Source organism: Nerophis lumbriciformis, linkage group LG03, assembly GCF_033978685.3.
Source record: "Nerophis lumbriciformis linkage group LG03, RoL_Nlum_v2.1, whole genome shotgun sequence".
NCBI classification, from domain to species: domain Eukaryota; kingdom Metazoa; phylum Chordata; class Actinopteri; order Syngnathiformes; family Syngnathidae; genus Nerophis; species Nerophis lumbriciformis.
The window spans coordinates 19593660-19617790 of record NC_084550.2 but is presented as its reverse complement, the minus strand read 5'-3'; the positions used below and the strand labels follow the sequence as shown (position 1 = coordinate 19617790).

The following is a 24131-nucleotide window of genomic DNA, read 5'->3' as shown; positions in this document are numbered from 1 at the left end:
AATGCGTGGTTATTTGTGTGATGATTAATTGAACCGGAAGCAGTATTATAGCCTTTCCTTTGCGTTCATTCTATTTCCAATTCTGAATCGCAAATAAAATAATAAAAAAATTAGGACCGTTTTTTTATTTTTAGCATGTATGGCAGATTATAAAACAACCAAAAAAAGGGTAGATTTTTTATTAAAATATTGCCATAAAATTGAATTTTGTGCTGTTTACCTATTATGGATTGGATTTTTTTTCCAGATAAACGCAAAAAAATGTGCAAAATCTGTGTGATGACAAATTGAACCAATTTTCTGCTGTTTTCTTTTTATGGAGTTTTATTTTTCCAGATAAACACAAAAATCTAAAAAATTAGCAAAAATGCATGGTTATCTGTGTGATGACAAATTGAACCGTAAGCAGTATTTTAGCATTTCTGGTCCGTGTACCTTTCGTTCATTCTATTTCCAATTCTGAAACACAAATAAAAAAATAAAAAAATGAGGGCCGTTTTTCGATTTTTAGCAAATATGGCAGATTTTAAAACAAACAAAAAAAGGGTATATTTTCTATTAAAATATTGCCATAAAATTGGATTTTGTGCGGTTTTCCTATTATGGATTAGATTTTTTTCCAGATTAACCTAAAAAAAATGTGCAAAATATGTGTGATGAAAAATTTAACCGATTTTGTGCTGTTTTCCTTTTATGGAGTTTTATTTTTCCAGATAAACACACAAATCGAAAAAATTTGCAAAAATCCGTGGTTATCTGTGTGATGATTAATTGAACCGGAAGCAGTATTATAGCCTTTCCTTTGCGTTCATTCTATTTCCAATTCTGAAACGCAAATAAAAAACAAACAAAATTAGGGCCGTTTTTCGATTTTTAGCATGTATGGCAGATTTTAAAACACACAAAAAAAGGGTAGATTTTTTATTAAAATATAGCCATAAAATTGGCTTTTGTGCGGTTTTCCTATTATGGATTAGATTTTTTTCCAGATAAACCTAAAAAAAAATTGCAAAATTTGTGTGTAGAAAAATTCAACCGATTTTGTGCTGTTTTCCTTTTATGGAGTTGTATTTTTCCAGATAAACACAAAAATCGAAAAAAATTGCAAAAATTAGTGGTTATCTGTGTGATGACAAATTGAACCGTAAGCCGTATTTTAGCATTTCTAGTCCGTGTACCTTCCGTTCTTTCTATTTCCAATTCTGAAACGCAAATAAAAAAAATAAAAAAATCAGGGCCGTTTTTCGATTTTTAGCATGTATGGCAGATTTTAAAACAAACAAAAAAGGGTAGATTTTTAATTAAAATATTGCCATAAAATTGGATTTTGTGCCGTTTTCCTATTATGGATTTGATTTTTTTCCAGATAAACCTAAAAAAAAAGTGCAAAATCTGTGTGATGACAAATTGAACCGATTTTGTGCTTTTTTCATTTTATGGAGTTTTATTTTTCCAGATAAACACAAAAATCGAAAAAAATTGCAAAAATGCGTGGTTATTTGTGTGATGATTAATTGAACCGGAAGCAGTATTATAGCCTTTCCTTTGCGTTCATTCTATTTCCAATTCTGAAACGCAAATAAAATAATAAAAAAATTAGGGCCGTTTTTTTATTTTTAGCATGTATGGCAGATTATAAAACAAACAAAAAAAGGGTAGATTTTTTATTAAAATATTGCCATAAAATTGAATTTTGTGCTGTTTACCTATTATGGATTGGATTTTTTTTCCAGATAAACGCAAAAAAATGTGCAAAATCTGTGTGATGACAAATTGAACCAATTTTCTGCTGTTTTCTTTTTATGGAGTTTTATTTTTCCAGATAAACACAAAAATCTAAAAAATTAGCAAAAATGCATGGTTATCTGTGTGATGACAAATTGAACCGTAAGCAGTATTTTAGCATTTCTGGTCCATGTACCTTTCGTTCATTCTATTTCCAATTCTAAAACGCAAAACAAAATAAAAAATTAGGGCCGTTTCTTTATTTTTATTATTTTTATATGGCAGATTTTAAAACAAACAAAAAAGGGTTGATTTTCTTTAAAATATTGCCATAAAATTGGATTTTGTGCTGTTTTGCTTTTATGGATTAGATTTTTCCCAGATAAACGCAAAAAAATGTGCAAAAATTGAACCGGAAGCAGTATTTTAGCCTTTCCGGTCCGTGTACCTTCTGTTCATTCTATTTCCAATTCTGAAACGCAAATCAACAATTAAATTAGGGCCGTTTTTCGATTTTTATTATTATTATTTTTATTAAAATATTGGCATAAAATTGGATTTTTGGCTGTTTTCCTTTTATGGAGGTTTATTTTTCAAGAAAAACACAAAAATTGAAAACATTTGCAAAAATTCGTGGTTATCTGTGTGATGACAAATTGAACCGGAAGCAGTATTTTTCATAAAAATATTGACATAAAATTGGATTTTGTGCTGTTTTGCTTTTATGGATTAGATTTTTCCCAGATAAACGCAAAACAATGCGCAAAAATGTGTGGTTATCTGTGTGATTTTAGCCTTTCCGGTCTGTGTACCTTCCGTTCATTCTATTTCCAATTTTGAAACGCGAATCCAAAAAAAAAAAATTTGGGTCGTTTTTCGATTTTTTATTATTTATGGCAGATTTTAAAACAAACAAAAAAGGGTACATTTTTTTATTAAAATATTGCTATAAAATTAGATTTTGTGCTGTTTTCCTATTATGGATTTGATTTTTTCCAGATAAACGCAAAAAAATGTGCAAAAATGCTTGGTTATCTGTGTGATGACAAATTGAACCGGAAGCAGTATTATAGCCTTTCCGGTCCGTGTACCTTTCGTTCATTCTATTTCCAATTCTAAAACGCAAATTTAAAAAAAAAACTAAATTAGGGCCGTTTTCGATTTTTATTATATATGGCAGATTTTAAAACAAACAAAAAAGGGTAGATTTTTTTATTAAAATATTGCCATAAAATTGGATTTTGTGCTGTTTTCCTATTATGGATTTGATTTTTTCAGGATAAACGCAAAAAATTTGTTGCAAAATCTGTGTGATGACAAATTCAACCGGAAGCAGTATTTTAGCCTTTCCGGTCCGTGTACCTTCCGTTCATTCAATTTCCAATTCTGAAACGCAAATAAAAAAATTAAAAAAATTGGGCAGTTTTTCGATTTTTATTTTATGTGGCAGATTTTAAAACAAACAAAAAAGGGTAGATTTTTTATAAAAATATTGCCATAAAATTGGATTTTGTGCTGTTTTCCTATTATGGATTTGATTTTTTCAGGATAAACGCAAAAAATTTGTTGCAAAATCTGTGTGATGACAAATTCAACCGGAAGCAGTATTTTAGCCTTTCCGGTCCGTGTACCTTCCGTTCATTCAATTTCCAATTCTGAAACGCAAATAAAAAAATTTAAAAAATTGGGCAGTTTTTCGATTTTTATTTTATGTGGCAGATTTTAAAACAAACAAAAAAGGGTAGATTTTTTATAAAAATATTGCCATAAAATTGGATTTTGTGCAGTTTTCCTATTATGGATTAGATTTTTTCCAGCTAAACCTAAAAAAATGTGCAAAATCCGTGTGATGAAAAATTTAACCGATTTTGTGCTGTTTTCCTTTTATGGAGTTTTATTTTTCCAGATAAACACAAAAATCGAAAAAATTTGCAAAAATGCGTGGTTATCTGTGTGATGATTAATTGAACCGGAAGCAGTATGATAGCCTTTCCTTTGCGTTCATTCTATTTCCAATTCTGAAACGCAAATAAAAAAAATAAAAAAATTAGGACTGTTTTTCGATTTTTAGCATGTATGGCAGATTTTAAAACAAACAAAAAAAGGGTAGATTTTTTATTAAAATATTGCCATAAAATTGAATTTTGTGCTGTTTTCTTATTATGGATTGGATTTTTTTCCCCCAGATAAACGCAAAAAAATGTGCAAAATCTGTGTGATGACAAATTGAACCGATTTTGTGCTGTTTTCCTTCTATGGAGTTTTATTTTTCCAGATAAACACAAAAATCGAAAAAATGTGCAAAAATGCGTGGTTATCTGTGTGATGATTAATTGAACCGGAAGCAGTACTATAGCCTTTCCTTTGCGTTCATTCTATTTCCAATTCTGAAACGCAAATAAAAAACAAACAAAATTAGAGCCTTTTATCGATTTTTAGCATGTATGACAGATTTTAAAACAAACAAAAAAAGGGTAGATTTTTAATTAAAATATTGCCATAAAATTGAATTTTGTGCTGTTTTCCTATTATGGATTGTATTTTTTTCCAGATAAACGCAAAAAAATGTGCAAAATCTGTGTGATGACAAATTGAACCGATTTTCTGCTGTTTTCTTTTTATGGAGTTTTATTTTTCCAGATAAACACCAAAATCTAAAAAATTTGCAAAAATGCATGGTTATCTGTGTGATGACAAATTGAACCGTAAGCAGTATTTTAGCATTTCTGGTCCGTGTACCTTCCGTTCATTCTATTTCCAATTCTGAAACGCAAAAAAATAAAAAATTAGGGCCGTTTTTCGATTTTTATTATTTTTAAATGGCAGATTTTAAAACAAACAAAAAAGGGTAGATTTTTTATTAAAATATTGCCATAAAATTGGATTTTGTGTTGTTTTCCTATTATGGATTAGATTTTTTCCAGATAAACCTAAAAAAAATGTGCAAAATCTGTGTGATGACAAATTGAACCGATTCTGTGCTGTTTTCCTTTTATGGAGTTTTATTTTTCCAGATAAACACAAAAATCGAAAAATTGTGCAAAAATGCGTGGTTATCTGTGTGATGATTAATTGAATCAGAAGCAGTGTTATAGCCTTTCCTTTGCGTTCATTCTATTTCCAATTCTGAAACGCAAATAAAAAAATAAAAAAATTAGGGCCGTTTTTTGATTTTTAGCATGTATGGCAGATTATAAAACAACAAAAAAAGGGTAGATTTTTTATTAAAATATTGCCATATAATTTAATTTTGTGCTGTTTTCCTATTATGGATTGGATTTTTTTCCAGATAAACGCAAAAAAATGTGCAAAATCTGTGTGATGACAAATTGAACCGATTTTGTGCTGTTTTCCTTTTATGGAGTTTTATTTTTCCAGATAAACACAAAAATCGAAAAAATGTGCAAAAATGCGTGGTTATCTGTGTGATGATTAATTGAACCGGAAGCAGTATTACAGCCTTTCCTTTGCGTTCATTCTATTTCCAATTCTGAAACGCAAATAAAAAAATAAAAAAATTAGGGCCGTTTTTCGATTTTTAGCATGTATGGCAGATTATAAAACAAACAAAAAAAGGGTAGATTTTTTATTAAAATATTGCCATAAAATTGGATTTTGTGCGGTTTTCCTATTATGGATTTGATTTTTTTCCAGATAAACCTAAAAAAAATGTGCAAAATATGTGTGATGAAAAATTTAACCGATTTTGTGCTGTTTTTCTTTTATGGAGTTTTATTTTTCCAGATAAACACACAAATCGAAAAGAATTTGCAAAAATGCGTGGTTGTCTGTGTGATGACAAATTGAACTGTAAGCCGTATTTTAGCATTTCTAGTCCGTGTACCTTCCGTTCATTCTATTTCCAATTCTGAAACGCAAAAAAATAAAAATTAGGGCCGTTTTTCGATTTTTATTATTTTTAAATGGCAGATTTTAAAACAAACAAAAAACGGTAGATTTTTTATTAAAATATTGCCATAAAATTGAATTTTGTGCGGTTTTCCTATTATGGATTTGATTTTTTTTTCCAGATAAACCTAAAAAAAAATGTGCGAAATCTGTGTGATGAAAAATGTAACCGATTTTGTGCTGTTTTTCTTTTATGGATTTTTTTTTCCAGATAAACACACAAATCGAAAAAAATGTGCAAAAATGCGTGGTTATCTGTGTGATGACAAATTGAACCGTAAGCCATATTTTAGCATTTCTAGTCCGTGTACCTTCCGTTCATTCTATTTCCAATTCTTAAATGCAAATCAAAAAACACATTTCGGGCCAATTTTTTTGTGTTTATCTGGGGGGGAAAATCCATAAATTAATTATGGCAGATTTTAAAACAAACAAAAAAGGTTGATTTTCCTTTGATGGTTTAAATTTTTTCCAGATAAACAAAAAAATTGAAAACAACATTCATCCAAAGTGTAGAAATTCGTTTCAGAATTGGAAATAGAATGAACGGAAGGTACACAGACCGGAAAGGCTAAAATACTGCTTACGGTTCAATTTGTCATCACACAGATAAACACGCATTTTTGCATATTGGATTAACATGAGGCTTCACGGTGGCAGAGGGGTTAGTGCATCTGCCTCACAATACGAAGGTCCTGAGTAGTCTTGGGTTCAATCCCGGGCTCGGGATCTTTCTGTGTGGAGTTTGCATGTCCTCCCCGTGACTGCGTGGGTTCCCTCCGGGTACTCCGGCTTCCTCCCACCTCCAAAGACATGCACCTGGGGATAAGTTGATTGGCAACACTAAATTGGCCCTAGTGTGTGGATGTGAGTGTGAATGTTGTCTGTCTATCTGTGTTGGCCCTGCGATGAGGTGGCGACTTGTCCAGGGTGTACGCTGCCTTCCGCCCGATTGTAGCTGAGATAGGCTCCAGCGCCCCCCGCGACCCCAAAGGGAATCAGCGGTAGAAAATGGATGGATGGATGGATGGATTAACATGAATTAGATTTTTGTGTTTATCTGGAAAAATAAAAATCCATAAAAGGAAAACAGCACAAAATCCAATTTTATGGCATTATATAAATAAAAATCAACTCCTTTTTGTTTGTTTTAAAATCTGACATATATAATAAAAATTGAAAAATGGCCCTAACTTTGTTTTTTGATTTGCTTTTCAGAATTGGAAATAAACCGTTCATTCTATTTCCAAAATCTGAAACGCAAATCAAAAAATTACATTAGGGCTGTTTTTTTAATTTTTATTACATATGGCAGATTTTAAAACATACAAAAAGGGGTTGATTTTCATTATTATATTGCCATAAAATTGGATTTTGCATTGATTTCCTTTTTATGGATTTTTATTTTTCCAGATAAATACAAAAATCTAAAACATTTTAATCTATTGTTTCAGAAATGAAAATAGAAAAAATAGCCCAAAATGTGTTTTTTGATTTGCATTTAAGAATTGGAAATAGAATGAACAGAAAGTACACGAGTCCATGTACCTTCTGTTCATTCTATTTCCAATTCTGAAACGCAATTTAAAAAAAACTAAATTAGGGCTGTTTTTTCGATTTTTTTATTATATATGGCAGATTTGAAAACAAACAAAAAAGGGTATATTTTTAATGAAAATATTACCATAAAATTTTGTGCTGTTTTCCTAGTATGGATTTGTATTTTTCCAGATAAACACAAAAATGGAAAACAAATGTGCAACAATTCGTGGTTATCTGTGTGATGACAAATTGAACCGGAAGCAGTATTTTAGCCTTTCCGGTCCGTGTACCTTCCGTTCATTCTATTTCCAATTCTGAAAGGCATATGAAAAAATACAATTAGGGACGTTTTTCGATTATTATTATTATATATGGCAGATTTATTAAAAAAAAAAAAAAAGAAAAAAAGGTTGATTTTCATTAAAATAATGCCCTAAAATTGGATTTTGTGCTGTTTTGCTTTTATGGATTTTTATTTTTCCAGATAAACACCAAAAAAATGGCCCGAAATTTGTTTTTTGATTTGCATTCAAGAATTGGAAACAGAATGAACGGAAGGTACACGGACGTGTGTACTTTCCGTTTTATTATATATGGTTGATTTTAAACAACAAAGGGTTGATTTTTAATCAAATATCACCAATATTTTGTGCTGTTTTCCTTTTATGGATTCTCATTTTTCCAGATAAACACAAAAAAAAAAAAAAAGTGTTTTTTTTTTTATTTGCATTTAAGAATTGGAAATAGAATGAACGGAAGGTACACGGACCCGTGTACAAACCCCGTTTCCATATGAGTTGGGAAATTGTGTTAGATGTAAATATAAACGGAATACAATGATTTGCAAATCATTTTCAACCCATATTCAGTTGAATGCACTACAAAGACAAGATATTTGATGTTCAAACTTGGGAACTGAGGAGACACATTTTTGAAGCTTCTCAGGTGGAATTCTTTCCCATTCTTGCTTGATGTACAGATTAAGTTGTTCAACAGTCCGGGGGTCTGCGTTGTGCTATTTTAGGCTTCATAATGCGCCACACATTTTCAATGGGAGACAGGTCTGGACTACAGGCAGGCCAGTCTAGTACGCGCACTCTTTTACTATGAAGCCACGTTGATGTAACACATGGCTTGGCATTGTCTTGCTGAAATAAGCAGGGGCGTCCATGGTAACGTTGCTTGGATGGCAACATGTGTTGCTCCAAAACCTGTATGTACCTTTCAGCATTAATGGTGCCTTCACAGATGTGTAAGTTACCCATGTCTTGGGCACTAATACACCCCCATACCATCACAGATGCTGGCTATAGGCGATGGTTCTTTTCCTCTTTGGTCCGGAGGACACGACGTCCACAGTTTCCAAAAACAATTTGAAAAGTGGACTCGTCAGACCACAGAACACTTTTCCACTTTGTATCAGTACATCTTAGATGAACTCAGGCCCAGCGAAGCCGACGACGTTTCTGGGTGTTGTTGATAAACAGTTTTCGCCTTGCATAGGAGAGTTTTAACTTGCACTTACAGATGTAGCGACCAACTGTAGTTACTGACAGTGGGTTTCTGAAGTGTTCCTGAGCCTATGTGGTGATATCCTTTACACACTGATGTCGCTTGTTGATGCAGTACAGCCTGAGGGATCGAAGGTCACGGGCTTAGCTGCTCACGTGCAGTGATTTCTCCAGATTCTCTGAACCCTTTGGTGATATTACGGACCGTAGATGGTGAAATCCCTAAATTCCTTGCAATAGCTGGTTGAGAAAGGTTTTTCTTAAACTGTTCAACAACTTGCTCACGCATTTGTTGACAAAGTGGTGACCCTCGCCCCGTCCTTGTTTGTGAATGACTGAGGATTTCATGGAATCTACTTTTATACCCAATCATGGCACCCACCTGTTCCCAATTTGCCTGTTCACCTGTGGGATGTTCCAAATAAGTGTTTGATGAGCATTCCTCAACTTGATCAGTATTTATTGCCACCTTTCCCGACTTCTTTGTCACGTGTTGCTGGCATCAAATTCTAAAGTTAATAATGATTATTTGCACACAAAAAAATGTTTATCAGTTTGAACATCAAATATGTTGTCTTTGTAGCATATTCAACTGAATATGGGTTGAAAATGATTTGCAAATCATTGTATTCCGTTTATATTTACATCTAACACAATTTCCCAACTCATATGGAAACGGGGTTTGTACTTTCCATTTTTGTGCTGTTTTCCTTTTATGGATCTAAGGCCCCTGTCAATCATGGGCCCTTAGAATCGCCACGGCGCTCCTCGCCCCGTACGGCGCCCCTGCGGAAAGAGCAGGTGCACCTACAGCGAGCCTTATTGCCTGATCAAAGGTGATCGGGGGGTGACCGAGTGCAGAAAGTTGGCCTGGCCTGCGTGATGTGATGCATTATAGCACATTAAGCATTTAGCAACATGCCAAAAATGTGGTTATGGTTGGAAGGAACAGCCGGCCTTTGGACCACCTGCGAGAACTCATGACACCGCCAAGTGTCTCTACTCAAACGTGTCGTGTTTTGAAAGAAACTATGACTGTATAGTCTATTTTTTTAGTCTCGTCAAAATCCCATGTTTGTTCGTCGGAAAACATTATTTTGCCGGAGAAAATCGCGCCGTGGTATTTAGGTCTGGGTGTCACCGTGAACCGTCACTTAGTGTCCTTGTTATCCCGGTGTCCGTCAACAGTTGCTCTGCTTGCACGAAAGAAACAAAACGTTTATTCACGTTACGGCACCTTAAACGGCGGCGGTTTTTTACGTGTGCGCACCTGAGCCGGGGCCAAGAACGAGCAGGTCATTAGGACTGTTCAAACAAACCTGCGAGTTCTCAGTTCACTCGCGGGGCGCCCGTGGTCATGTTTCTTTCTACCTGGCCCTCCAAGCCGGTGAGAACTAATAAACACACCGCGGTTGAGAGAAAGCAGCGCCTTTCTATTTGGAGAAAGGAGAGGGACAATCAATTTGAGCTAATTTGCCAAGAGTCAGAAAGTAATTGCCAAAGCCTCGTTAACTCCTGGACATGATCAGAGTAGCTCATTGGATATGAATTGGGCCTTCAGATTAAGCATTGGGAATTAGGAGGACCAAAAACCAGAGAAGAAAATGGTAAATAAAAACAGAATACAATGATTTGCAAATACTTATATTCAATTGAAGAGACTGCAAATGTTCCGACTGAGAAACTTCTTTTTTTTTTTTTGGGCAAATAATCATTAACTTAGAATTTTATGGCTGTTGTAACACGTGGCTTGGCATCGTCTTGCTGAAATAAGCAGGGGCGTCCATGGTAACGTTGCTTGGATGGCAACATATGTTGCTCCAAAACCTGTATGTACCTTTCAGCATTAATGGTGCCTTCACTGATGTTTTTTTTGGGGGGCAAATAATCATTAACTTAGAATTTAATGGCAGCAAAAAAAGTTGTCACTTTTAACAACACTCAGTAAACGTTTGGGAACTGAGGTGGAATTCTTTCCCATTCTTGCTTGATGTACAGCTTAAGTTGTTCAACAGTCCGGGAGTCTCCGTTGTGGTATTTTAGGCTTCATAATGCGCCACACATGTTCAATGGGAGACAGGTTTGCACTACAGGCAGGCCAGTTTAGTACCCGCACTCTTTTACTATGTTGTAACACGTGGCTTGGCATTGTCTTGCTGAAATAAGCAGGGGCGTCCATGATAACGTTGCTTGGATGGCAACATATGTTGCTCCAAAACCTGTATGTACCTTTCCGCATTAATGGCGCCTTCACAGATGTTTTTTTGGGGGGCAAATAATCGTTAACTTAGAATTTAATGGCAGCAAAAAACTCGTCACAGGCGCATTTTTACCACTGTGTTACATGGCCTTTCCTTTTAACAACACTCAGTAAACGTTTGGGAACTGAGGAGACCAATTTTTGAAGCTTTTCAGGTGGAATTATTTCCCATTCTTGCTTGATGTACAGCTTAAGTTGTTCAACAGTCCGAGGGTCTCCGTTGTGGTATTTTAGGCTTCATAATGCGCCACACATGTTCAATGGGAGACAGGTTTGGACTACAGGCAGGCCAGTTTAGTACCCGCACTCTTTTACTATGTTGTAACACGTGGCTTGCTGAAATAAGCAGGGGCGTCCATGATGACGTTGCTTGCATGGCAACATATGTTGCTCCAAAACCTGTATGTACCTTTCAGCATTAATGGTGCCTTCACGGGTGTGTAAGTTACCCATGTCTTGGGCACTAATACACCCCCATACCATCACAGATGGTAACTTTTGAACTTGGCGCCTATAACAATCCGGATGGTTCTTTTCCTCTTTGGTCCAGAGGACACGACGTCCACAGTTTCCAGAAACAATTTGAAATGTGGACTCGTCAGACCACAGGGCACTTGAACGCATCTTAGATGAGCTCGGGCCCAGCGGAGCCGGCGGCGTTTCTGGGTGTTGTTGATAAATGGCTTTGACTTTGCATAGTAGAGTTTTAACTTGCACTTACAGACAAACTGTAGTTACTGACAGTGGGTTTCTGAAGTGTTCCTGAGCCCATGTGGTGATATCCTTTACACACTGATGTCGCTTTTTGAGGGATCGAAAGTCCGTAATATCATCGCTTACGTGCAGTGATTTCTCCAGATTCTCTGAACCTTTTGATGATATTACAGACCGTAATTCCTTGCTATAGTTTGTTGAGAAATGTTCAATGTTCTTAAACCGTTCGACAATTTGCTCACGCATTTGTTGACAAAGTGGTGACCCTCGCCCCGTCCTTGTTTGTGAATGACTGAGCATTTCATGGAATCTACTTTTATACCCAATCATGGCACCCACCTGTTCCCAATTAGCCCGTTCACCTGTGGGATGTTCCAAATAAGTGTTTGACGAGCGTTCCTCAACTTTCTCAGTCTTTTTTGCCACTTTTCTCGCCATTCACCCAAGTTTTGCGTGATGCAACTTTTACCTTAAAGTGAGGTTTGGAGAACAGGGCCAACAGTTCTTTGACTTCCTCTCTCCATTCATGTTGGACCAGGTCTTCGAGAAACTGGAAATACAAACAACAGTGAGAATGTCATCTGTTATAAGTTTCTGGTTCATCCATCCATCCATTTGCTGTAACTCGTAGCCTATCCCGGCTGCATTGGGGCGGAAGGCAGGGTACACCCTGGACAAGTCACCACCTCATCACAGGGCCAACACAGATAGACAGACAACATTCACACACGAGGGTCAGTTTTGTGTTGCCAATCAACCTATCCCCAGGTGCATGTCTTTGGAGGTGGGAAGTACCCGGACGGAACCCACGCAGAACCCAGGGCCTTCTTATTGTGAGGTTCCAGCAGTAACCCCTGTTCCACCCTCAGTTTCTGGTATTTTGTTTTATTTCCTGTCTGGCACTCTAATTTTTGTTTCTGTTTCCTGTTTGCCTTCTTGTTTTGCCACTACTCATCCTGTCGGAACGCTGGCTCCCTCACCTGTCCCTGATTGGCAATCAGGATGCTTTTTATGTTTTCCACAGCCCTGTCCTTTGGACAACCTCAAAGGGGACCTATTATGCAAAACCAACTGTCTTTTACCCGTTGGTACCTTGTTCTTCTTTCGTATGAGACAGGGCTAAGAATATCCCGGTCCAGGTCATTGGTTGGGGGAAAGCTGGGGCACTCGTGGATGACGTTGGTGGGCGGTCTGTTCCTCGGATCCGCATGGGCGATCTGCTGATGGGCGCAGACTGCAGCGGTCCAGGTTGGCCTTGAATCGGCCAACCCCCGTCCGTATCCAGTTTAGTATTGACCAGTTCTTGCGAGGACGGTCACCGCCCGGTGGTAGGCTTGTATTTGGGTTGACTGAGACTTGAGGGGGTCGAGGGGTTTCCTGCCGGCTGGTTCTCCATGCTTCAAGTGTGTTGAGATTGGATCCACCAAGAGTTGCTGGGTGGCGGGAGAACGGGCGCCGGGAGGGTAGGCGTTGGCGACCAAGGTATTGGTACGTGTCTTTGTGTATTTAAGATTTGCATAAATCCCGATAATTTGAAATCAAACCATGGAGGCATGGTGGGAATATTTAGAAAACAATCTCGCTTTCCGTCATACTTACGGAATTTGCCCGATTCAAAACGTTTTCCCGAGATGCTTCCTCTTGTCGGGGCAGACTGACTGTTGCTATTTCTAATATCAAGTAGCGTATAGTTCGAACTTTTGTCTGTCGGTAGACTCCTTATGGAAGCGCTACAAACTACAACATGGCTAGTGGGACGAATACATAGTTCAGTGGCTCTAGTGGTTAGAGTGTCCGCACGTAGGTCGAGCCATACCAAAGACTATAAAAATGGGACCCATTACCTCCCTGCTTGACACTCAGCATCAAGGGTTGGAATTGGGGGTTAAATCACCAAAATGATTCCCGAGCGCGGCCACCGCTGCTGCTCACTGCTCCCCTCACCTCCCAGGGGGTGGACCAAGGGGATGGGTCAAATGCAGAGGGTCATTTCACCACACATCAGTGGTACTTTAACTTTGAGCAAAACCACCTTTCTGTTTTTGTGTATTTAAGAACTGCATAAATCCCGATCATTTGACATCAAATTATGGAGGCATGGTGGGGATATTTATAAAACAATCTTGCTTCATGCTTCCTCCAAACGAGACGGAATTTGCCCGATTCAAAATGTTTTTCCAAGTTGCTTCCTCTTGTTGCGGGGCGGACTGGCTCGTACATGCACATGCATCCTCCGCTGTTGCCATTTCTAATACCAAGTTGCGTTTAGTTCGAACTTTTATCTGTCGGTAGACTCCTTATGGAAGCGCTACAAACTACAACATGGCATTGTCGAAGTGGAGGCACGTAAATATGAACGGCGCATCCTGAAGAGACGGTACCAACATTTTGATACTGTTCGATACTTTTCTAGATAAAGGGGACCAAAAAAAGTTCATTATTGGCTTTATTTTAACAAAAAATATTAGGGTACATTAAACATATGTTTATTATTGCAAGTTTGTCCTTAAATAAAATAGTGAACATACAAGACAATTTGTCTTATATTAGTAAGTAAGCAAACAAAGGCTCCTAATTTAGCTGCTGACATATGCAGTAACATATTGTGTCATTTATCATTTTATTATTATGTCAACATTATTAAGGACAAGTGGTAGAAAATGAATTATTAATCTACTTGTTCATTTACTGTTAATATCTGCTTATTTTCTCTTTTAACATGTTCTATCTACACTTCTGTTAAAATGTAATAATCACTTATTCTTCTATTGTTTGATACTTTACATTAGTTATGGGTGATGCCACAAATTTGGGCATCAATCCGATACCAAGTAGTTACAGGATCATACATTGGTCATATTCAAAGTCCTCATGTGTCCAGGGACGTATTTCCTGAGTATATAAACATAATATACATTTTTTTTTAAATGAAAGAAGATGTTTTGATGCTAAAAAAATAATCATAGTAGTATCGACCAGATACGGTCCTGTACTTGGTATCATTTCAGTTAGGTGAGCTACGGTGTGTAGTGAAGCATGTTTAGCTATTCCTCGTCCTGCAGTGATAATGATACTTGTAAGAAACTCACTTTATTTGTCGTCATGGAGTCGAGGATTAGTGATTTAGAAGTAGCTGTAGCTGGACTTAAAGGGGAACATTATCACCAGACCTATGTAAGCGTCAATATATACCTTGATGTTGCAGAAAAAAGACCATATATTTTTTTAACCGATTTCCGAACTCTAAATGGGTGAATTTTGGCGAATTAAACGCCTTTCTATTATTCGCTCTCGGGAAGCAATCCGCCATTTTCTCAAACACCGAGTCAAATCAGCTCTGTTATTTTCTGTTTTTTTCTACTGTTTTCCGCACAATGGAGACATCATGCCTCGTCGGTGTGTTGTCGGAGGGTGTAACAACACGAACAGGGACAGGGTCAAGTTGCACCAGTGGCCCAAAGATGCGAAAGTGGCAAGAAATTGGTCGTTTGTTCCGCACACTTTACCGACGAAAGCTATGCTACGACAGAGATGGCAAGAATGTGTGGATATCCTGCGACACTCAAAGCAGATGCATTTCCAACGATAAAGTCAAAGAAATCTGCCGCCAGACCCCCATTGAATCTGCCGGAGTGTGTGAGCAATTCAGGGACAAAGGACCTCGGTAGCACGGCAAGCAATGGCGGCAGTTTGTTCCCGCAGACGAGTGAGCTAAACCCCCCTGGATGTCTTGGCTCACACCGTCCCTTATGCCACCGAAGATGATCAAGAGAAGAATATCGACCCTAGCTTCCCTGGCCTGCTGACATCAACTCCAAAACTGGACAGATCATGTTTCAGGAAAAGAGAGCGGATGAGGGTATGTCTACAGAATATATTAATTGATGAAAATTGGGCTGTCTGCACTCTCAAAGTGCATGTTGTTGCCAAATGTATTTCATATGCTGTAAACCTAGTTCATAGTTGTTAGTTTCCTTTAATGCCAAACAAACACATACCAATCGTTGGTTAGAAGGCGATCGCCGAATTCGTCCTCGCTTTCTCCCGTGTCGCTGTCTGTCGTGTCGTTTTTGTCGGTTTCGCTTGCATACGGTTCAAACCGATATGGCTCAATAGCTTCAGTTTCTTCTTCAATTTTGTTTTTGCTACCTGCCTCCACACTACAACCATCAGTTTCATCCATCCATCCATCCATCTTCTTCCGCTTATCCGAGGTCGGGTCGCGGGGGCAGCAGCTTAAGTAGGGAAGCCCAGATTTCCCTCTCCCCAGCCACTTCGTCCAGCTCCTCCCGGGGGATCCCGAGGCGTTCCCAGGCCAGCCGGGAGAGATAGTCTTCCCAGCGTGTCCTGGGTCTTCCCCGTGGCCTCCTACCGGTCGGACGTGCCCGAAACACCTTCCTAGGGAGGCATTCGGGTGGCATCCTGACCAGATGCCCGATCCACCTCATCTGGCTCCTCTCGATGTGGAGGAGCAGCGGCTTTACTTTGAGCTCCCCCCGAATGACAGAGCTTCTCACCCTATCTCTAAGGGAGAGCCCCGCCACTCGGCAGAGGAAACTCATTTCGGCCGCTTGTACCCGTGATCTTGTCCTTTCGGTCATGACCCAAAGCTCATGACCATAGGTGAGGATGGGAACGTAGATCGACCGGTAAATCGAGAGCTTTGCCTTCCGGCTCAGCTCCTTCTTCACCACAACGGATCGATACAGCGTCCGCATTACTGAAGATGCCGCACCGATCCGCCTGTCGATCTCACGATCCACTCTTCCCCCACTCGTGAACAAGACTCCGAGGTACTTGAACTCCTCCACTTGGGGCAAGATCTCCTCCCCAACCCGGAGATGGCACTCCACCCTTTTCCGGGAGAGAACCATGGACTCGGACTTGGAGGTGCTGATTCCCATCCCAGTCGCTTCACACTCGGCTGCGAAACCGATCCAGCGAGAGCTGAAGATCTTGGCCAGAGGAAGCCATCAGGACCACATCATCTGCAAATAGCAGAGACCTAATCCTGCAGCCACCAAACCAGATCCCCTCAACGCCCTGACTGCGTCTAGAAATTCTGTCCATAAAGGTTATGAACAGAATCGGTGACAAAGGGCAGCCTTGGCGGAGTCCAACCCTCACTGGAAACGTGTCCGACTTACTGCCGGCAATGCGGACCAAGCTCTGGCACTGATTATACAGGGAGCGAACTGCCACAATAAGACAGTCCGTTACCCCATACTCTCTGAGCACTCCCCACAGGACTTCCCGGGGTACACGGTCGAATGCCTTCTCCAAGTCCACAAAGCACATGTAGACTGGTTGGGCAAACTCCCATGCACCCTCAAGGACCCTGCCGAGAGTATAGAGCTGGTCCACTGTTCCACGACCAGGACGAAAACCACACTGTTCCTCCTGAATCCGAGGTTCGACTATCCGGCGTAGCCTCCTCTCCAGTACACCTGAATAGACCTTACCGGGAAGGCTGAGGAGTGTGATCCCACGATAGTTGGAACACACCCTCCGGTTCCCCTTCTTAAAGAGAGGAACCACCACCCCGGTCTGCCAATCCAGAGGTACCGCCCCCGATGTCCACGCGATGTTGCAGAGTCTTGTCAACCAAGACAGCCCCACAACATCCAGAGCCTTAAGGAACTCCGGGCGGATCTCATCCACCCCCGGGGCCTTGCCACCGAGGAGCATTTTAACAACCTCGGCAACCTCAGCCCCAGAAATAGGAGAGCCCACCAAAGATTCCCCAGGCCCTGCTTCCTCATAGGAAGACGTGCTGGTAGGATTGAGGAGGTCTTCGAAGTATTCCCTCCACCGATCCACAACATCCGCAGTCGAGGTTAGCAGAGCACCATCCCCACCATACATGGTGTTGACACTGTACTGCTTCCCCTTCCTGAGGCGGCGGATGGTGGTCCAGAATTGCTTCGAAGCCGTCCGGAAGTCTTTTTCCATGGCCTCCCCGAACTCCTCCCATGTCCGAGTTTTTGCCTCCGCGACCGCTGAAGCCGCACACCGCTTGGCCTGTCGGTACCTGTCTGCTGCCTCAGGAGTCCCATGAGCCAAAAGAACCCGATAGGACTCCTTCTTCAGCCTGACGGCATCCCTCACCGCCGGCGTCCACCAACGGGTTCTAGGATTACCGCCACGACAGGCACCAACTACCTTGCGGCCACAGCTCCAATCGGCCGCCCCGACAACAGAGGTACGGAACATCGTCCACTCGGACTCAATGTCCAGTACCTCCCTCGTGACATGTTCAAAGTTCTTCCGGAGGTGGGAATTGAAACTCTCTCTGACAGGAGATTCTGCCAGGCGTTCCCAGCAAACCCTCACAATGCGTTTGGGCCTGCCAGGTCTGTCCGGCATCCTCCCCCACCATCGCAGCCAACTCACCACCAGGTGGTGATCGGTAGAAAGCTCCGCCCCTCTCTTCACCCGAGTGTCCAAAACATGAGACCGCAAATCCGATGACACAACTACAAAGTCGATCATGGAACTGCGGCCTAGGGTGTCCTGGTGCCAAGTGCACATATGGACACCCTTATGTTTGAACATGGTGTTTGTTATCGACAATCTGTGACGAGCACAAAAGTCCAATAACAGAACACCACTCGGGTTCAGATCCGGGCGGCCATTCTTCCCAATCACACCTCTCCAGGTTTCACTGTCGCTGCCAACATGAGCGTTGAAGTCCCCCAGTAGAACGAGGGAATCACCCGGGGGAGCACTCTCCAGTACTCCCTCGAGTGAATCCAAAAAGGGTGGGTACTCTGAGCTGCCGTTTGGCGCGTAAACGCAAACAACAGTCAGGACCCGTCCCCCCACCCGAAGGCGGAGGGAAGCTACCCTCTCGTCCACCGGGTTGAACTCAAGCCCCCCTAAAATATTCTTAAGCCCCCCTAAATAATTTGGTGTTAAAAAAAAAAAAAAAATATATAAATAAAATTCTTTTTTTTTTTCTTTTTTTTTTTTTTACAAATACATGCCGACATATTCATTATAAAGTGGCCCGAATATGAGTTTAAATAAATAATCATATAACCTGTCATTATTCACTCAGTTTCCCCTCACTTCATAGCGTAAGGTAGAGAGCCCCTTTCGTGCGTCAGTATCCAATCCATTGCACTTGTTCATATAGAAAATGCCAACATCACTCAAAATCCAGTCCGCATTTTCTCTGCGACCTTGCTTGCGGTCCTGCAGGTGTACGAAGCACATTAGCACACAGCACTGCAGAACAAGAACGTTAACGGATGCAAAATGGACATAAGAAACTTTTTCAAGAAAGTAAGTATTCATCACTGCTTGTATTAAAATCTATTAGCTCCACTTTACACCAGGTCTGTGTTTGACAAAAAGTTACATTCCCACTCTAAAACAATGCTGCTACTTAGTTATAATTAATATACTATCGTTAAAATGATAAAAAAAAAACATCATTAAATATATTTGTTTTATTGTATTGTTACATTAATAGCTGTTGTATTGTTATAGGATGGCTTGTTAAACATTTCATAGGATTTTCAGAGGGAGGAAAAACCAAGACATTTAATATAAAATGTAAAATGAATAAATACATAAAAAGAAAAAAAATGGTTAAAAGCCATCGTCCCGGAGAGCATTTAATTTCGTCCCGTGCATTTTTTTTACCGTCCCCGGGACGACGGGACTACGTTAATCTCAAGCCCTGGAAGTTACATTTTATTGTTTGCATTATTTGTTTCAGCATTGAAATTTGAAGATTGTCCCTCAGCTCTTTGACAGCTTTGGCTCTTTTTCAGATCAGCAGACGGACTCTAAGTCTTTCTTATTTACAGTATATATAAACGTTTCTCATTTCTATTCAGACTTCCATATATATTTAATTTCCTTAACGACTTGCCATAATATATATATATAAATATATTATAAACAAGCCAAATTATCCCGATCCAGATATTACTTTAATTCAAGTAATTAAGTAATATTTCCAGGGCTTGAATTCACAACCATTTTAGTCACATATGTGCCCAAAATGTAATCTGTGCAACTTCAAAATATTTGGGAACAAACAATTATTGTATTGTGAGCGAAAGTCGTGGCATTCGCCTCTATGTTGTGAATGAATAACATAGAGGCAGGCGAATGCCATGACTTTCATTGTGTTTCAGTGTCTCTTAAAGGATCATGCAAGTAATTGTTTCTTGTTGATGCTGTAAACAAAATGTCACTGTGCAAACCCATGTTTGTTGTTGTACTGAACACAGATTGAAAATAAACCGACTGAAATAATAATAATAACAATGAATAATTTCTAAGTCTTTGTTAGCCGTTTGTGAAGTTTTGTGCTCATGCGCTACGTTCGCTCACATCCTGTGCATCTCCTGGGGGCTAAGCCCCCCTGTCCTTAAAAGCTAGTGACGCCCCTGCTATGAACACGAAACAAAAACACTTACTGTGGCATGGCATGAAGCATGAACTATACTAAACAGGAATCTCATGGGTAGCAGAGGTAGTATGGATGGATAGGATAGATAATGTCACCAGGACGATCGGCAGAAACAGACAGTCTTAAATAGCAGTGACATGATTGGTGACAGGCGTGCGAGTGCAAAGCGTGAGACAGGTGCGTGACATGACAGGTGAAAACTAATGGGTTGCTATGGTGACAAAACAAACAAGAGTGCACAAAGAGTCCAAAAACAAAACCGAACATGACTAAAACGAAAACATAATCAACAGACATGACACTTGTATGGTAATCAACAGGAAGATATTGTTCTAACCCAAGGACTTCAAAGCGGAGAGATGACAGGATCTGCCCTAATTTCCAGACGAACGTCTTTTTGAAGTATTATACGAACTCTTTTTGAACTGTTTTATGGACCTCTTTTGGAACTATTTTACGAACTCTTTTTGAACTGACCTTTCCTGTGAATTGTTTACGAGCTTTTCTGTGAACTTTTTGCGACCTTTGTCCTTTGGAATCAGCGGTGTCCAGGTGGTCGGGGAGGGTCCAGAATAAAAGAAGGAGACGTGCGATCTTTTGGGAGAGCGTGCTGAGATACCGTTCAAGGGTACAGTGTACAGACGACTCTCCTCAATATTGAGTCCAAATTGAATTCTGTCTCTGTTTAATTATTTGCCTCTTGTCTTGTTTAATAGATGTCATCATTGTTTGTACCTGACAATTATCCTTTTGGAACACCCAACTGCGCCCAAGACCCAACCTCCGGGCTGATGATTTTAGGTTGTCCTGAAGAATTAGGAGGTAATGCTGTCCAAGGGTACAATGTACAGATGACTCACCTCAATATTGAGTCCAAATTGAATTCTGTCTCTGTTTAATTATTTGCCTCTTGTCTTGTTTAATGGATGTCGCCAGTGTTTGAACCTGACAATTGTCCTGTTGGAACACCCAACTGCGCCCAAGACCCAACCTCCGGGCTGATGATTTTAGGTTGTCCTGAAGAATTAGGAGGTAATCCTGTACAAGGGTACAGTGTACAGACGACTCTCCTCAATATTGAGTCCAAATTGAATTCTGTCTCTGTTTAATTCTTTGCCTCTTGTCTTGTTTAATGGATGTCATCAGTGTTTGAACCTGACAATCATCCTGTTGGAACACCCAACTGCGCCCAAGACCCAACCTCCGGGCTGATGATTTTAGGTTGTCCTGAAGAATTTGGAGGTAATCCTGAACAAGGGTACAGTGTACAGACAACTCTCCTCGATATTGAGTCCAAATTGAATTCTGTCTCTGTTTAATTCTTTGCCTCTTGTCTTGTTTAATAGATGTCATCAGTGTTTGAACCTGACAATCATCCTGTTGGAACACCCAACTGCGCCCAAGACCCAACCTCCGGGCTGATGATTTTAGGTTGTCCTGAAGAATTTGGAGGTAATCCTGTAAAAGGGTACAGTGTACAGACGACTCTCCTCAATATTGAGTCCAAATTGAATTCTGTCTCTGTTTAATTATTTGCCTCTTGTCTTGTTTAATAGATGTCATCAATGTTTGAACCTGACAATTGTCCTGTTCAATAGATGCGCCCAAGACCCAACCTCCGGGCTGATGATTTTAAGTTGTCCTGAAGAATTTGGAGGTAATCCTGTACAAGGGTACAGTGTACAGACAACTCTCCTCAATATTGAGTCCAAATTGAATTCTGTCTCTGTTTAATTATTTGCCTCTTGTCTTGTTTAATAGATGTCATCAGTGTTTGAACCTGACAATCATCCTGTTGGAACACCCAACTGCGCCCAAGACCCAACCTCCGGGCTGATGATTTTAGGTTGTCCTGAAGAATTTGGAGGTAATCCTGTAAAAGGGTACAGTGTACAGACAACTCTCCTCAATATTGAGTCCAAATTGAATTCTGTCTCTGTTTAATTATTTGCCTCTTGTCTTGTTTAATAGATGTCATCAATGTTTGAACCTGACAATTGTCCTGTTCAATAGATGCGCCCAAGACCCAACCTCCGGGCTGATGATTTTAGGTTGTCCTGAAGAATTTGGAGGTAATCCTGTAAAAGGGTACAGTGTACAGACGACTCTCCTCAATATTGAGTCCAAATTTAATTCTGTCTCTGTTTAATTCTTTGCCTCTTGTCTTGTTTAATAGATGTCGCCAGTGTTTGAACCTGACAATTGTCCTGTTGGAACACCATACTGCGCCCAAGACCCAACCTCCGGTCCGGGCTGATGATTTTAGGTTGTCCTGAAGAATTTGGAGGTAATCCTGTACAAGGGTAAAGTGTACAGACGACTCTCCTCAATATTGAGTCCAAATTGAATTCTGTCTCTGTTTAATTCTTTGCCTCTTGTCTTGTTTAATAGATTTCATCAGTGTTTGAACCAGACAATTATCCTGTTGGAACACCATACTGCGCCCAAGACCCAACCTCCGGGCTGATGACTTTAGGTTGTCCTGAAGAATTTGGAGGTAATGCTCCTTTTTTATTGTCCCATTTACTCTCTGTAAAGCACCAGTTCCATTGGCAGCAATAGCATTTTGGAGCATAATACTACCACCACTATGCTTGACGGTAGGCTTGGTGTTCCTGGGATTAAAGGCCTCACCTTTTCTCCTCCAAACATATTGCTGGGTATTGTGGCCAAACAGCTCAATTTTTGTTTCATATGACTTCACACGGACAACGATAAGACCTTCTGAGGAACATGAAACTTATGATTCATTAGTATCGCGGTACTATACTAATACCGGTATACCGTACAACCCTAGTATTTACTAAGAAGCTTTATTCTTGTACTGCACTAACTCGACGCAAACAAGAGGATTGGGACGACAGTGACACATCATCAGTGTTTCATACGGCCCCGTTCAACTCGTTGCGACTCCTGTTGGAAAAAGCACCAGCTCCGGCGTCTTCAAGGCTACACGACAGCTGTGGCGACAGATAAAATAGAGCAGCCGTGACCGCCAGGCGGCCAGCGACTGTGCGCCGTCGCCCACTTGTCAAGCGTATTACAGTAATGACTTCTACTGCTTCAAGATGTCGAGGCACACTCCCGAGACACAAAGCATGAAGGTCATTAGTTTCCACTGCGAGCAAACAGAAGCGTCTCTGAGGGGAAACAGGCCCGTGGTTTGGCCCATTCCAGTAGGTTCTGATGATTTAAGCCAGGCGGAGAGTGCTTGTCGGACCCAATCAGAAGCGACGGGAGCGAGACGAGGATAGGAGTTGATGGTCAGTGTGGAAAAAAAAAAAAAAACCCGGCCGAGAGTTACCGTTCGCATGACAAGATAAAAGAGCTGGAGCGGGTACAAGTGTGTATGAAACATGACGTACATCACAGATGGGGTGTGTGCCACGCTCTGTGTGTGTGTGTGTGTGTGTGTGTGTGTGTGTGTGTGTGTGTGTGTGTGTGTGTGTGTGTGTGTGTGGGCGCTGTCACTTTGTCTTAAATGTGAAATTAATTGTGTCGGTCCAAAGTGAAACATTACACCAAATGACTTTAGCAGCCCGTGCACAATCCTCACTGACCAAACTCCCTGTTGAAAAATCATATCTGCTTTCAGATACACTTGACAGAGTCTAATGGTGATTCTATGCTAATATTTCCTAGGGTTTACGGTCCTGTGCCACGTTCATTGCTTCTGTGTGACAGATTTGCTACTCCATAGTCATAGAATGAATAACAAAAGGATCTGAGGCCACTTGAACTCATCACTTTGGGGGAATTTCAGGCTCCCTGTTGAAAAGTCACTCTGTATCTGCTTTTAGATACACTTGACAGAGTCTAATGGTGATTCTATGCAAATATTTCCTACGGTTTACGGTCCTGTTCCACGTTCATTGTTTCTGTATGGCAGTGTGACTCCCCCTTATTTATGTTGTTTGATGTGTCGAGACTCCAGTCGCTACAGTTTGCGTTCACAGGGCATTGATTCCTAGAGCCAAGACAAAGCCTTCAGATTTGCTACTCCATAGTCATAGAATGAATTACAAAAGGATCTGAGGCGACC

General features: G+C 40.2%; 1 protein-coding gene across 1 annotated transcript in view; it reads right to left on the bottom strand.

Annotated features, from left to right (window-relative positions):
* The window catches only part of LOC133580575 (MAGUK p55 subfamily member 7-like), a 140044-nt gene that overhangs the window by 90873 nt on the left and 25040 nt on the right, over positions 1 to 24131 (bottom strand). The window contains exon 4 of the mRNA XM_061934869.1: positions 12131 to 12211. Coding sequence (XP_061790853.1) covers positions 12131 to 12211 — 81 coding nt within the window. The remainder of the gene's footprint in view (positions 1 to 12130; positions 12212 to 24131) is intronic.